The sequence below is a fragment of the Daucus carota genome, chromosome 3 (genome assembly GCF_001625215.2).
Source record: "Daucus carota subsp. sativus chromosome 3, DH1 v3.0, whole genome shotgun sequence".
Lineage (NCBI taxonomy): Eukaryota > Viridiplantae > Streptophyta > Magnoliopsida > Apiales > Apiaceae > Daucus > Daucus carota.
Window position 1 is genome coordinate 9,446,568 of NC_030383.2, and position 17,187 is coordinate 9,463,754.

Sequence of the window (17,187 nt, forward strand, 5' to 3'; positions counted from 1 at the left end):
TCGTGAGAACATACAGATCAATTCCCAAACTCAACTAGACAATAACTTCAGCTATCTGAAGTCTGAACTCAACCTGCCTATCCCAACAAGTTGAGTTCATGCAACTCAACTAGGAGGGTTCACAAACCTGCTTTACAGTTTACAAATAATGCTTTCTTAACAGATACTAAATTACAGATCCGCTAAAAATACATGAACATTACAAATTTAATACATTTGTCAAGGAAGCACTAATTATATCATCTGCATCTTTGCTTTCTAGCCTCCTGCTCTATATATGCATTTGCTCCATATTCACTCACTCTCTTGCGAGCGGCGAGCCTGTAGTGTCATAACCTTGTTCATTATAAGTGTTTGAGTACATATTACCATATGATGGCACATTTTCTCTTGTTCAGTTTATTTAATATTTATTTTCTTCGGAACTGCAAGTAAATGTTCAGAGCAAATCTGCAACTGGATAGACTTCTTCTCCCACTTGAATCAGAGAACCTGCCTCTTCTTCATTATTGTCATCGTCGTATCTGAGAAGTATCCCAAAGAATATCTTCCCCTGTCAAAAGAGAACCAATTTAACGTGATACATTATTTAAGATGAAGGTTGTTAACAAAGCAAAACTAGGCTTAGAAGTAAAATGTTACCTTCACTCTCCTATAGGCAGCCAAAGTTGCCAAAGGTTCACTTAACCTCTGCATCTCGCCTGCTTGATAATTTATATTGATCATCTGACAGCGATTGCAACCACCCAAAGACTGCAGATTGGGAACACATAAAGAAATACTATAAGACATGTCAACAGCCTGAAGTGAGACATGTCAACAGTCTGACATGTTCCATCACCAGATTAAGTCAATTGTATTCATAGAGATTAGAAGTCACTCATAAAACGCGGTAGTCTAAAAGGCAAATACACAAAACAATCCCATTCTACTCCAGAAAAATGATTCTGACCATGAATTAATGTCATACTTAAGTATCTTTGCAGGTATTTAGTTTTCACAGTCACGTTACTAAGCATTATTCTTCTTGCTTCAAAACCTTTTTAGATACAAATACAATTGTCACGTTACTAAGCATTATTCTCCTTGCTTCAAAATCTTTCTAGATACAAATACAATTGTCTTAAGCTACATTATGCAACTGAAAATCACTATTTACAAAAAGAAACCTCTTCATACACCCGGTAATCATCATAACATGTCTTCTGAAATAATTTACTTGCAAAAGTTCTTTGTTTTAAAACAACACTCAAAAAACATTAAAAACAACAAGATGTTTAAGTTGGAATTTAAAGAAATCATTATAAAATTGCACAGTTTTGTACAAGTCATAGGAATTGATGTGCCCCTAATGTCAGTGCCGGCCAATCTAATGTTGATCTTCAAGACCTGAACGTAAGAACTTACTGTAAAGTTTTTATTCCCTATTCTTATACACTGCCATCCATCTTCTTCATATGGTTCACCACCAGCTATCACAAGGTTTGGGCGAAATCTCATTGGATTCACTTGTACAGGAGCTGCACGAGAGCCTTTCTCCACATTTTCTACAAATAAATAATCAAAAAAGTTGATCTTTGAATATAAGACATAAGTTTTTCTTGTTAACACATGTTATTTATATGCAGTAGACAAGGTTTTCACCTCCACACTGAACAATGTCTGAATGGATGCAGCCATAAGGGTTTCAGTTTAAGAAAACAAATGCATATCAACAATGATCTCTGGTCAAACTTACAGACACACACAACATTTAAGACATCAATCTAATTGTTATTCAAATTCTCTATCATCACTTCTCTTTTGTTTGGTTCACCACACCAGTAACTCTTTACTATTGTTTGCATGACACTCTCAGAGTACAGTTATTGTTAACTTGCAGAAATATTGGAGGTAGCACTCCACTACATTCAATTATGTCGATACAATGGTAAGTTGCAAATAATAATAATAATAATAATAATAATAATAATAATAATAATAATAATAATAATAATAATAATAATAATAATAATAATAATAATAATAATAATAATAATAATAATAATAATAATAATAATAATAATAATAATAATAATATAATAATAATATAATAATAATAATAATAATAATAATAATAATAATAATAATAATAGTAATTAAGTTAAATTAAATCAACAAATTAACAAGTCCTCAATCCTCATCTTGTATTTCTAATTTACCTTAAAAAAAAGAGGAAAATTTTATAAGTTGTGTTATATTTTTGAGTTACCTTCACAATGATATAATTAGCTTTTTGGCCTTTTTTGCAAATGGTCTTTCCAAGTTAAATTATTGGTATTATTTTACTACTGTTTTATTTACATTCTAGTGACACCAATAAATGGATGTTTCTGATAGAAAAGATAATGAAGCAGCTGTAAAAAGAATTCAAGACCTGTGACCTAAGAGAATTCTATAGTAAATTTTGCACTTCAACTTGAATGATATCATCTTTTTTGAAAAAATTTAAACAAATACACACACATACATATCTATGATCAATTCACGTTGTCAACAAAAGCTGGAGCACATTTTGAGATAAATGTACCTTCCGGACAAAATTGAGTATTTAAGAAACCAGAACATACTTGTGCTTAACCTGGTGTTGAGATCAGAGACACTTTGCTCAGATATCAGCAACAACTGAGCTTCATTCACAAAATTTAGTTTGCTCTTAGCATTATTGCACATCCCTATACTTTGGTTTCTTTTTGAGCATGGATATCTTTTTGATCCATCCAAGCCAGAACCTCTTAACAAAGTACAAGGTCGACCGATGGCATTGCTGAACCAAGCATCAACGTCATCACCATAAACCTGGACTTCATACCTATCATGTAATCAGAGATATCAAAAGCTTCAAAATAAATTTAAAAAACCACGTCCCTTCATAAACTCAATCAAATAAAGTCACTAGTACTTTGTTCTATATTTATATCTATATTACATCATTTAAGCCGAACTAGCACACTTATTTAAAATAAGCTACCTAAGAGTATCTCCAATAGTTTAGCTATATAATGCCCTAAACTATAATTTTGAAGAATATGCTACAAAAATCCAATCCAACAGAGTCGTAGCCATTCCCTAAACATTTAGGATCCATTTTTCATTCCTCATAAATAGGTAATGGCCAACTCACTCCTCATTTGATTTTTAATATCTAAATATTCACTTTCCACCTTTTGCACACTCGTTCCAACATATTTTACATCATCTTTTTGCTAATAGATTTTGAATTTAATACTATAATAATAATAGGGAACACAAATAGGGTCATAGGAATTATTGTTGGAGTTGTCATTCAATATAGAGTCCTCATTTTTTAGAAATTAAATTGTTTATTATATATTTAGGGAACCTCACTTGGACACTGCTGGAGATGCTCTAAGATGTAGACAGTGAGTCAAACAAGTATCAGTGTGTTACTTTACGTCTCCTAGTCCACGTGATGCATAAACTGCATTGTAAATGATGTTACGTGTTATGGTAGTATAGAAGTAATAGATCAACGTCATACCTCAGATTCTGTATTTCAATTTCAACTCTTCCAGAATTGTAAGAGTCTGATTTAAGTTCAATCTGCAGTTTCTCTTTGCAACGTGGTGATTCAACAAATAATGTGCCAAGATTGAGGTCAATCAATGTACTGATGTAACACATTTCTGGAACCTATCAAAGCATAGTATAGACTTAGAACTTGATGTTTCATATTAAATCAATAAAAATTGTTCCTTCTGGCACTTCATAATATGGGTTTGCATAAACAAAAAATCATGTTAAAATGTGACTTCATAGAGTTCAAATGGACATATCAACATTAACAACCATGTGTAGAAGATAACAATGTTACAGCAATGTGCCAATGAAAATTTGGTGTTCACTTTTGGGATGTGAAGGCGGAACTAGGGCCTAATATGTGTGTGTGTGTGTGTGTGTGTGTGTGTGTGTGTGTCTGTGTGTATATATATGTATAGGCTCTATCCTCTAACAATCTTCAAAAAGCAGTTGAAAGCTCCGGCTGGATTACAAATCTAGTTATCTTTTATTCTGAAGTCCCGTTCAGTAATTAGTGGAAATATTTTGACCTCATTATATTCTTCAGAAATAAATTTTGAACTATTATTACATAAAAAGGTTATTCATGTATATATATAACAAGGTTACAAAAAAATTTATATTGGGAAGTTCATAATGACTACTTAAGCCATTTAAAAGCCCATTAAATACATTTAAACACATAGGGATTAAGGTCAGACTTGGACCTATTTAATTTATATCAGTCTGTGCTTTGGAATAGAAAAATAATGATCTTTAAAACAGATACGACGACCTTGTCGACTCTCTCTTAACTCTTCCTCTTTGAGGAAACCCTAGAGATAACAAGATACTGTGATGAGAAGGGGTCCCTAACATCATGTGTTGGACACAAAAATCAATACGTTCCGCTATGTTCGTCTGCATCAATCTTATTTTAGACATCTCATCTTCGTTTTAGTGTCTTACATATTAAACTTAAATTTTTTTAGGAAGTTTCTCAAACTGCCACTTTTTTTAAGTTCTTTTGCGGTTTACTATCTTTTGAAAATATTTACAAAAATACTAACTTTTTAGAAAATATTTGCAAAAATATATGGTTGCATCTAGTTGCAAGTATAGTTGCATGTAGTTGCAGCGGGTTGTATACAGTATTTCTGCAAATATTTTCAAAAATTTGGTATTTCTGCAAAATATTTGAAAGAGATGTAGTATTTTTGCAAAAAATGTTTTGGACCTAGGTATTTATGAGAGAACCCCAAAATTTTAAGCTTCAACAATCAGAACATGTTGAGCATGCGATTTACTGTCGTCATGGTGCCTAATAAGTTCTACCTGCAGTCTTGTTTACTCCATCTAACCACTAAGTCTTGGACTATTGCAAGTATGCCATGAAGTCCAGTATCAGAGTTAGTGATGGTTAGCCAGTTACAATCACCATCGGGAAGTCCTGATTAATTTAACAATAGAAGAAATAACAACGATTTTGTGTGTGGGTGGGTGGGTCGGTAGGGGGGGGGGGGGGGGGGGGGGGGGTTGGTTTCCCTGTTGGACATTAATTATGAGGAAAGGCTTGGATTTTGGGTAAGATGTGGTTGGATCTTGAAACTTTTAGTAACTCTGAATACAAATTTGATGCATGACAATAATTAAAAAACAGGAAAACAACCAAAAGAAATTAACCACAGAAAATCCGTTGCTACTACGGTGACTTGACCGTAAGAGAGTGCCAAAATTATCCTAATAACAAGGGAACTAGACTACTTTAACCAATAACCTAAACTAATCCATTTAATCTGCTCATTAAATAAAATTGGACTTCATAATAAATTACAATTAACTTTATTCTTGAATAGTAACATTTTTTAATATGAATTGATCTTTTAATTCCTTTATCCCCATTAGTTATTTAATATTAACCCTCCTGTTTACTATATTTTCCTTAATATAATTTCTTGTAATTGAATTAACTATTTTCTGCCCTTACAAACATGATACTGCGTAAACACATACTACAAGATAAATGTCATTAAACTAAAGTTGTTATATGCAGCATTTTAACTTGAGATAACTGATTTGATATTCTGAGATGCCGTCTCTTACTGTCTTGCCTTCTATTTTCTTTCTACGACTGTTCCCAAGAGATGATTATATCACGAAGAAATTTTTGAAAAACTACTCGGCTCATCAATGATTATTGGTTACTACACATAACTAATCTATAATCAGTATATGACTTAGACCAATAGAGGTATATGTATTTTTTATTTCTACAGTCTTTTGAAAAGGCCAGTTTAACTTAAGCATATGAAGCAGTTTCTTCTGTTAAATGGGATTTTCATTTGCGAACACTTAATATGCATATGCTCGTTTATTATTTATTTCTTAAAGGAATAACCCATCACTAGTATTTACATTAGCTCATTAAGAGCCTCACACTGTAAGACACATCTATCAGAACTGATATCTAGTTACAGTAAAACCAACAAATGAGAAACTTAAAGATTGAAATAATCGGTATACACATAACTTAGAAGTGACCAGTTGATCAAGGAATACACTTTTCGCAGTGCGGAAATTCATGCATATAGATGAACGCTGATGGACTATTTCAATTTCTGAATATTAAAGACCCAATTTATATCCTAGATATACTTGATGCAATAAACAGTAAAAAGTGTACCTTCTTTTGAGTAAGAATTTCACCACTAGTGCTTTGGATGACCCATTCTCTATCATGAAGCAATCCTGCATGGTTTCGTTAAGAGAAACAAGAGAATCAGGGATAGTAGATATAGCAAAAGATGTTTTCCAACAAAAAGTCTATGGTAGTTTCATGAGGTATCTTGGTTATAGTAAAAGCTGCAACTAACCTATTCAGAAATACTAAAATAAAACGTCTTTTTTTAAATCAGGCACAACCGCACAACTCTATTCACCATTCATCCATAATTAGCTGGATGGAGATACAAGATTACTACATACAGTAACAGTAGCAGTAAGGTCTAGTAGATGATATCAGAATATTCAGATGAAGAATTCAAATCACTCACACTAAGTTGAGTAATGCGGAATTAACCAATTAACAATAATATAATAATCTTAGACAGCATCAACTTTCTCATAACTTGTTGCTTTACAAATTACTCCCTCCGTCCCTCTCATTTCTTCACAGTTTTTTTTCACTGCTCGACACGCATTTTAAGGCTCTTATAAAAAATAGTTCCTTGACTTATTTTTGAGAGATTTTCTTTTTGTGTATAAAAATTCAAACAACAAAAATTTTTATTCAAAAAGAAAAAAAAATTACGGAACAATGTTTTCCAGGAACATTAGAATGTGTGCCAAACTCTCGTCCCCCAAGGTAAACTACCTAGGGGGACAGAGGGAGTAATATCTTTTAGGACTGCACAGAGCTTGAGTGTGCAAGCATGAAGGCCCTGTCTGCTGCAGTCCCCATCACAGATTTTTAATTTTTTACCTTCGGCGTGCTCTCACATCCCGTGTCTCTTCTGATCGCTTCACCCCTGTCCAGTTCCTTTATTTTTGTATTCCAATATACTCTCTTACGCCTCAAATCCTTATTTAGCATTTTAAGTCAGTACTAGGGTTTCACATATATGCTAAGATGTTCTTCAACGAAGTTCGAATAAAGAATCATATATCCTACATTCCTAGCCACTTGTGTCATTCAACAATATAAGTTGTAAACTTGATCATGTTCCAGGCCTTTACAAAAGACAGAGCTGTAGTTTTGCAAGCTCCCTGAACCAGAGAAACATGAAAGTTTTGATGATGGAGAAGCTTTTGACATTGTTCGAGATTCGAAGTGAATCTCAGGTTTTAATAGAGTATGTAGCTAAATGAGAGGAGAAGGATTACTCATGTCGTGAGGAGAACAAGGCAATGGAAGAGAGACTGAGGAAGAATTGGACAGAACAGAAGTAATACACAGAGAAGAGGTCATGTGCACGAATGCTGCACACTAAACAAAAAAATGGGCGCATGAAGCTCTATTTCACATGTTTGACTATGTAAAAATCATCAAAATTTTCACTACAGTCCAATTTTATTAGAATCTTTTCTAGCTCGGTAAAATCGGTGCTATGCATCTACCTTATAAGTCATAGCTATGTTAAACTGTGTATACGTAGTATAGATAGCATTGCATTAAGTGAATTAGCACTCCACAATACTCAGAATATGCAACTCGGGTCAGAGCTTAAGCTAGTGATGCTTTCGGCTACTGGACTCTCGCCAACTAGGGTTGTAAAAAAAATGTCTGTATCAAGGAAACACATACAGAAGTGAAGAGCAAACAATACATCATGCCAAATGAGCACATCATGAGGTTGGTAATTACAAAAATAACCTCACCATCAAAATACAAGGCATACTAAACATACATACTAATAGTATTGACTAGATAAATTTGTTTGTCCTTGTGATACTGCCTTCTATAATAGTGCAGATATGTACAAAATTATGTGCATACAGTATGCTAAACTAAAAATGAAATAGTCATATTCATATTTAATATTCTGACTACTGTAACTATCTAGGGTACTGATGTTTTTTTATCTTGATTCTTTATATTTCACATAAAAGTTCTGGTGTTTAAGTCCAACTTAAACACACAATAGTAAGATGCATTGATTATGAAACTAAGAGCTTATACTAAATGCATCTTACAAATAGCTACCAGTACTGCTCAACAGCCAACTGTCCACGCTGAACCCTCCACATGATTTTATTGGATAGATGTTTATTGACCGCAGACAGTATCTGGACATATTTGTATCAATGCCTGCAGTTTAAGCATCATATGTATGTAAGAAAAAATGTGAAGACAACAGTAAGTGATGCCATAGAATATGCATAAAGCAATAACTGTTCAATTTACTGTAAGAGCACATGCTTATTATTAAAGGAAACACGACAAATATATATAAGAAAGACCTTCAGTTGTAATTGGCCTGTGAAATTCTGAGTGACTAGACCGCAAAGGAAATGAGACAAATGAACTCCTTATAAAGCTCATAAATTTCTGCAAACCAACACAAAATGCGAAAAGTTGGAAAGCTTTGATTATTTATGATCTATTATGTATATGAAGTCATAAACAACAGTAAATATTTTGCATAAATAATTTTTAACTTCACGCCGTTAAAACTTAAATATAATCTCAACTAAAAGCATGTTACTGAAAATTAAAAGGTTAAATAAACTGATATTTAGTTGAGGAATACGATATATAAGGAAAGAAAAATGCCAAATCACACTTTAAGGCTAGATCTAGGAATTGAGACTTCCTCTATCTGGATTCTGGAGACGACAACAATATGGATATAAACCCAAATTTTTTTTCTTGAATAAAGTTTAATGACTAACTTCTGACATTTGGGGGGAAAAGTGATAGTACAATCACTTTAGGGTTTCGGCATGTTTTCTGTTCTTTTTTAATAGCTTCAGACGGAAAAGCACAATTCAATTACCTATAATTAGTATTGATGTACAAGCCTCACGTAGGAGGTACAATAAGTAATATAAGCACAACGCTCACAACAAACAAATTTCACAGTTGTGATATAACCTGGAACCATATCTTCGTCGAGCTAAATAAGCATGCCTTCTTTAACTACAACAGTTACCTTAGCATCTTCAAATGTTGACATATATCCAAAGGATACCCTAACAGCTCCTGTAGGTTTTCCATTTAATATATCATGATCATCCCAGCAGACATGCCCCGCCTAAATTAACAGGACAGATATAATTTATAAGATTTTGAGTTGACCTTGCTGAAAATTAAGACCGTGTGGGATATATATACGACAATGACAAACAACCTCAATATTGGAAAGAAGATCTGAGTGTGACAAGCCAAGATACTTTGCACATGCACCAGGATTGCAAAAGCACCCTGTCTAGAAAGAAAAGGTCAATCAATAATAGTAAACAGCCATTTAGGTCTTCACAAGTCTGTTTGAATGACAGCAAAAGTTTTAAAATGATATTTATAAGAGAAGAATAAGTGAGATTTTAAAAGAAGCATTGGACTGGATTGTAAAATTCCAAAACATAGTGCACAATTATCACTAAGAAACGTTATTCCTGGATAATCTTTCCTCGACTCTTACCCGTAACTGTATTCCAGATAAAGAAGCCAATTTTTCAACTTCATAGTAGCCATACCAAGATCCATCTGGTCTTTTCAAGTTGAATGAGACAATTGGACCAGGTTTAGAACACAATTCCTGAAACAAAATAAAGCAATATCAGAAGCCTCCCAACTATGGGTTAATATGCATGTTATATGACAACAAAAAATGCAGATAACTAAAAACATAATGATATGAATGCTGTGTCTATTAGTTGAGATATGAATATTGCAGTGGTCGTAAAAAGGAAGGCATGCAAGACTGCATTTAAATTCAAAGTTTCCACAGTATGGTTTACCTCCTGGTGTATGACAGGCACGTAAGAGGAAGATAGGGGAGCTATACGACTGGAAGTTTATAGAAGTATTTAGAAAGTGAAAGAGCAGAAAAGTTGGAAATGATGTTCCACCTTTCACTTCCATCCGAGAACCATTTAGAGGAGCTTTATTACAATACTAAGATTCAGGAGATTTCTGGCTGCAAAAAAATATTATTATATAACATTCTTCTCTACCACTACAACTGGACGAAGATTGATTTCCGACTCGATAATTTAAACTTGTTCATAAACCTAACAACAAGCATGTCCATCCAAAAATATTTTTGAGTAATAAAATTAGCCTACTTTTCCCAGAGACTAGACTCCAACCTCAATTTCAAGAAGAACTGTAATCTTACATTCACATACAAATTTGCGAGAAAAATGACTAAACGGAGAGGTTTTCAGTTCATACTCACATATCTGAATTACAAAAGTTCTGATATCTAACCTTCGAATCAAATCCATAAACTGTGCAGACACTGTCACCATTATCATGCCTCAGAGCCAGAAGCATATTCCGGAGATATGTGGCAAGCGATGCGGTATGCCTTGCAACACAATAAAAATCATATTAACACACAACATGACACAAGCGAGAAGAAAACTATGTATTCCTATACCAGTAATAGAAATTTAGGAAAGATGACAGGGAACTGCATAACCTATACTCTTATACTAGATACCAATACGGATGAGATTGATAAATTGAAAAAGAAAATATCCAGAAATTACAAGAGAAGTTGTAAACAAACTCCTATTATACATGAGGATACAAGATTTTCTGCTTACTCATCTTTACATAAAAGTGAACTATATATTTTCAACAAGCTGAAACCAATGTAAGAACTTAGCCAATGATATTTTTCTTCTCTTTCTTTTATGATCAAATCAAATTAGCCTAAGGGATCTAGTCCTAACCTCATTGTGGAAACCAATACTGAGGACTGATTTGCAAACTCTCATAAAGTTATCATAGCCCTTTTATGCAGAACTTGATAAGTACTACCCCATTAGACTTTAATTCCACAGCTTACGGTTGATCTTGTTGACAGGACTAACAACTTCAGAACAGACTCCAATGCCCTCAATTAAATATCGTTAAGAGTATTACAACATTCTTGGATGGGGAGGGATGCCGGGGGTGTGGGCCTCACCACATGTCTACATTTTTGTATGTGATTCCTATAAAATTATTTCTTTCAGACTGATAACCGATATACCTTTGAATACAACTTTGCCTCAAGCTAATATTAGTACATACTACATTACAACCGTTATGTTGTGAGAGTGATATTGCCACATCAAAAAAGAAGAACAAAGAACAGACAAATTACTTGAATAGCTGTTCAAGTTGCCCGCCAGATATAACCATAAGGCCTTTTGACCCTACCTTGGCGTTTATCATCATGTGCCTAAATTTGAACTAAACGATAATATATTCTCCCCTATTACACCTATTATGTTTAGAACTAGTCTAGAATGAAGAAACTCTGCACATACCTAGATATAGCCGACATGGTCAAAGTATTTAGTATGTGGAACCCATGACAAATGGATGCAATGCTCAAGAATGATATGCTTCCATCTTCGAAAGACTCCTCAGCACCCTCTCTTCTTTTAACAAAGTCAATATCAGCAATTGAAGCAGCTACTGTGCCTGTAAAGGTTAACAATAAATATAGGTAGTATATTTACTATATATTACAGATTACTGGGAAAAATAGAATAAGCCAAACCTCCACTAAAGTATGTATTCTTCAGTAACTTTACTGCATCTGAAAAAGAAAAAATTAAGCATACAAGGGATTATCAATTGAGAACCAGATAATAAGATGGTAAGCATATATATAAATATGATTTAGTAGTGGGTTACCTCTGTCGAGGGCCAAGCAAAATAACAGTGTAAAACTGTCCTAATAAGATCACTTCTTGTACTATGATGAGCGGTTCAATTTGGTTATACCTTGAGCATATGTATTTCAGTTTGACTAGTTCGATAGAACAAAGCAAGAAGTACTTACATTTAAAAACATTGAATTTTATATTGAGCGTAGTTATAATATCATAGAATTGTAACTATGATACACAATATACATACGGGCTTGGATCTTCTAAAGCAAACTTTGCATCTCAAATCACTAATTTTATTCATATCTTTGATAATCCAACTGTACGGATGAAAAGTTTGTGTCGAAATAACATCATATGCAAATTTTTATAATCTCTAAAATAGTGGAGCATCACTTTTAAAAATATAATATTTATTTTACATATTCAACGACAGAGATTTGTCATAATCTCAGTGTTAAAATTCATAGTTCTGGGTCGATATGTTACATGAAATTTTGTAGATTCGCTTATTTTTGTATGAATTTAACATCCATACTGTTGGATTATTTGAATTTTTATAAATTTATTATATCTAAGCTGCACTAGTAGAAAATATCTCTATTGTGTGCAGATCTTTTACCTATAGATATAACAGGCTATTTTATATGGTTATTGGTATGACAGCGAAACACTGACCTGCTTATTGCTATGACACCAAAACACTGACCTGCTTGGGGCTCTGCACTTTCTGTTGTGCATTTTGTTTCGGGTTTTTTACATTAATTACAATGATATAATTTATTACAAATCTTAGGGATGATTGTCGGCATCTTTAATGAGATCAGCCATAAAAATTATATTTCACTGGTTAAAAATGCTTACCATTTCGAACAATGAGTGCTCCAAGTCCACTTGGGTAGCCAAACAGCTATATTCAAGGAAAAAGAGAAATAGAATGTCTCGTTACCAATTTGAATAGAGACACACTTCTAATATTTAGACTCAAACAACCGTTAGAAGTGCTGATTACCTTGTAGAATGAGACGACAACAAAGTCTGCCTTGTACTTGGATAAATCTGGTGGGTCTGTTGCACATCCTTTTGCCGCATCGATGAGAACCATCCAGCTTCCCCTGATTCCAATCAGTTAATAGGTAGGATTCTTTAGGGGACCGAAGTAAACACATGGCGGGCATCTCCGCTCTATGTAACTTCTAATAGAATGCTATTACTAATTGAATGAGGAAAAAAATAATGCAAGTGCTAGCCAACTTGTATACTTGCAATGTGGAGAGTCCTTTAAAATTCTTTCTGGATCTTCCTTCATTATGTTCGCTAAATCAAGGTTGAATTTCACGCCTGAGAAATTGCACTCTGAGGGAAAAGCAAAAAGGTTGAAGGCCTTGCCTGCAATGAACAGACTACAAATTAAGTATAAGCTTTTAAAAACTAAATTACAGAAAGTAGTGATATTATTTCAGATCTCAAAATTCAGTCACACAAACAACCAAAGAACATTATCAAGTACGCAATTAAATATGGCACGTCAAGCATAGCAAGAACGATTTGAGATTTTTTGAAACCATCACCTGGAACATAATAAAAAAATGGTTGCATCCTTTATCCACTAGAAGGGAGAGAGAGTATAAGAATAGAAGTCAAGATGTCAAAAGTTGCCTATATCTGACTTCAGGTTGATCCCAGAGGGCTGGTAAATGTTATAAATTTTTAGAGTACATGGTACGTTTCGGAGTTCTGAAGTTTCACATATCCTGATATATTATTGATATAGAATGTAGCTCAGGGCACCAAATGATGCTAATTTATTGTGTTGGTGATTTTCAACATAAGTATTAATTTTATCTTGCGGTAAAGGCAGGAATCGCGGATTCATAGATCAAAAGTTGCACTCAGGTATTATTCTATTATAAAGTAAGTTTTTGGTAAGGGGTATTAGTCAGCTTTCAAAAAAAAAAAATGTATCAAGCAAGTAATTCAAAAGATACCAGCAGGCTCTTCGTCAAGGATCTTAACTCCACTTCTTCTTTGAACAGTACGCTTTAACACCTTATGAGAAGTTTTAGTGTCTCTTGAGCCATCACGATGTCCAGCCTCTTCAATATCGATAGCAAATGCTTCAGCCCCTTTAGCCAGTGCATATCTAACATATTGAGAAAAATGCATTACGACTAATTACTTCCAGTTTAAACTAATAATGCACTTTAAATTCACTGAGAACCAACAGAGCAGCAAGTCACAAGAAGCCACTAAGTCGCAAAATTGTTTTAGAAGAAGATGCATCAAGCCCATTTACATATATCAGGTAATTACTTAGGAGTGAACACTAAGGAGAAATCTGAGCTTGGCCCTCGTACTAGTGAGCTTGACCTTCAATCCTCAAGAGTTTAACTGTTTAAGTTTGGTTCAAGTTAATTTGAATATAACAGGTTATTGGTGAATATCAAACCTAGCTTGAGTCTGGCTCAACATAAGTCCAATTCTTGGTGCTCGTAAACATTTTTTCTCTTGTTGCTAGGTTTGTGAATGTAAGCATTGATCAGGTTTAACAAGATATGAGCCTGTTTATATGCTTTCATATTCTTAGGGTAGCTAAATTTGTAAGATTGTTTAGCTGTTAGGTTCAACAGGCATCTATTTCAGCCCCACTGAATTCGCTTGTTATGAATTTCAAGCTCAAAAATGAGATCAAATTGGCCTGCTTCAGTTTAAAACACAACACAGACAAATTTTACCATATTGAGTACTGAGATGCTTGCAGACAGACCAGCTTAATTTACTGTCTTACCTCCCACACGAGCAATTAGTAACACTAAACCATAGCTTAGATCTTCACAAAAGAGGAATATAATGATGTGTTTTTAGGACCTAGTATGTATGCTTATATGCCCTTACTTTAGAGTTTAGACCTCATTCCCTTTCGTTCTCTATATAATTTCTGCTTTACTAAACACTATTATGTCCTCTCCTTTAGCAGGCTTGCTATTTGTGATTCGGATAATCCTTTCTCTGATGTCTGCTTCCCTAAGATACATTATGGGTGCAAATGCACCAGCAGTTGACAGTAACATCAAAACATTCCATATTCACTATCTAGAAGGTTGCATGTTTTAGTTCGAAGATATTTAATGTACTTGGTTATTTTCTAGTACTGCAGTCTACACTTATTTACTCAACTTAAATTGTTTAATTTGAGTGCATGTCTTATTATTGGAACTGATCGATATTATTGAATATTTGAATTCTCTGTGGAAAAGATATATACTTTGCATGATATCATTTCTGCTCAAGTTTCATCATTTTATCACTATTCCTTGTTAACCTTTAATTTATTATTTTAATTCCTTGATTAGTGTAAAAAATAATTTTTCTCCATATCTTTCAAGATCGAGGATTGCTAAGAAATTATAACTAGATTTGTTTAATTACCATTGGCCAAATTGAAATATACTTCAGGACATATTTCTGCAAATCATTGCCAATTAATAAACACCTCTCCAACAAACATATAAAATAAATGAATACTCAATTTTGAGAGAAACAAAATATGCATAAAACAGGATAATATGAACGATTTGTCTTTATAAGCAACAACCAAGAGGAGTTGGTAATATCAAAATTGAAAACTTTGCAATAGGGGGAATATATGAGTTTACTCTCTGATTCCAAGAACACTATTGTGATTCTCCGTAGTATACATAAAACTGCTCTGACTGCTCCATGGGAAAGCCTCCCCAACAAGTTTCAGGGCTGCAGTAGCCCCAGAAGTGAATATGCATTTGTACTCTTTTGCTGATGCATTACAAAAATCGAGCACCTGTATGGCATTCAAGAACAGAATAGTGTCAGAACAAATGCAATAGTACCGGAATCAGTGTGTTCGGCAGTAGAATCTGCATTAGGATAAAAAAAATCCACCTGTTGACGAGCTTCTCTTACAATGTCGGAAGTGGATGAGCTCACATTGCTTTGAGTATCTAAACCAGAATTAAGGTATCCAATACAACAATTACAATCAAACAAAGTACAAGAGGATATCAATTCAATCTTTACCCAATGATATCTTAAGACGATATGGCAAAATGAACCTTTTTTATAACAACAAATTAATCTAAACTCACGCAAAATAAGGGCAAAAAGAATGCACTCTTCCCCTGAATACTTAAGTCATAGATAAATATGACTAATATGACTTGCTTAATTGCCTCAAACATCAAATTACGAATGCCATGTTGTCTGCTTGGCGCTTGCTATGCATCCCTGTTTATAAAATATAAGGGCCAAGGCTGCATACATCAGACCTTCACGAGAGGCCTTGTGCAATACGTACTGACTCAAACACCAACTTATGTCAAATTTGTAATCCCCATTTTCCCACCACCAAAAGTCCAAAATATTATGCAATACAAAAATCATACTCCTTCTGTCCTATTCAATTTTATACGTATTTTTTTTACTGCTCGACACACATATTGATGCTCCTGTAAAACATAGTTCCATAACTTATTTTTAAGATTTTTTTTTTCTAAATAAAAATTTAACATTAAAGTGCATGCCGCAACCCGTGCCCAATTGTATACAACTCAGGGGGCGGAGGGAGCCCTCCAGGAATAAAAATAAATAAATTCACAGTAATCAACATAAACTTATAAGATACGGGGATTGCCAAAAACAGTAGAGTTAAGAGACTTGAAAACTGCTTCCAATTGCGACTCCGAGTATAAAGTGGCACCAGCATGATCCAGATAAACCAACTCTGCATACAATCAGTTCCAGAATTCATCAAAATATACACAATTACATATAATAAAACTAATACAATACTCTTATACTTCCGATATTTATTAAAATACACGAAAATAAATAACAAAAGTTTGTTACCTTGAAGTCGGGTGAATTCAGTAGCTCGAATCTCATCTATATTTTTGGGAGCGTTTGGATAACCGTAATCGTCGCCGAACTCCTCTAGAAATCGTGATTTTTCTACGTCGGTGCTCATAGCTTATCTCTTGCCTTGGTTTATACGCAGATTATCTTTTCAGACAAGCAGAGCGAGATTTCCGAGATGCTGTGTCGAGAGTACTTAGCGGCCAAGCGGGTCGCTATTTATACGCCGGAACTCTTTCTCGGTTTTAGATAAGTAATTAATCATTTTTTTAGAATTTTTATCAAAAATAATCATAATATTTTGGATGATTTCTTAAATCCATACATTAATTTCCGATTAATATTTTTCTAATTTTTAAAGTTTTTAACAATTATTATATTTTTTGATATTATGTTATATAATAAATTAAA

At 33.7% G+C, this 17,187-nt stretch overlaps 1 protein-coding gene across 1 annotated transcript; it reads right to left on the minus strand.

Moving 5' to 3' along the window:
- Positions 1-304: 304 nt before the first annotated feature.
- LOC108214967 (molybdenum cofactor sulfurase) lies at positions 305-16,985 on the minus strand. Its single transcript, XM_017387246.2, has 22 exons — positions 16,771-16,985; positions 16,547-16,645; positions 15,808-15,866; positions 15,546-15,706; positions 13,878-14,032; positions 13,152-13,278; positions 12,902-13,004; positions 12,754-12,799; positions 11,778-11,816; positions 11,542-11,698; positions 10,490-10,589; positions 9,699-9,815; positions 9,408-9,485; positions 9,210-9,311; positions 8,518-8,605; positions 8,261-8,365; positions 6,242-6,306; positions 3,542-3,693; positions 2,610-2,851; positions 1,408-1,547; positions 643-753; positions 305-553 (listed from the first exon to the last, which is right to left on the minus strand). The coding sequence occupies exons 1-22, from the start codon at positions 16,886-16,888 to the stop codon at positions 440-442; spliced, it is 2,478 nt and encodes an 825-aa protein (XP_017242735.1). The 5' UTR covers positions 16,889-16,985; the 3' UTR covers positions 305-439.
- Between the last annotated feature and the right edge of the window lie 202 nt (positions 16,986-17,187).

Excerpts from the sequence above, each read along its gene's own strand:
- LOC108214967 (XM_017387246.2), bottom strand. The coding sequence starts at position 16,888 with ATGAGCACCGACGTAGAAAAATCACGATTTCTAGAGGAGTTCGGCGAC. Across the intron at positions 13,279-13,877 it reads CCTTGACGAAGAGCCTGCTG|GCAAGGCCTTCAACCTTTTT; the intron begins GTATCTTTTGAA and ends TGTTCATTGCAG. Across the intron at positions 554-642 it reads CTGCCTATAGGAGAGTGAAG|GGGAAGATATTCTTTGGGAT; the intron begins GTAACATTTTAC and ends CTCTTTTGACAG.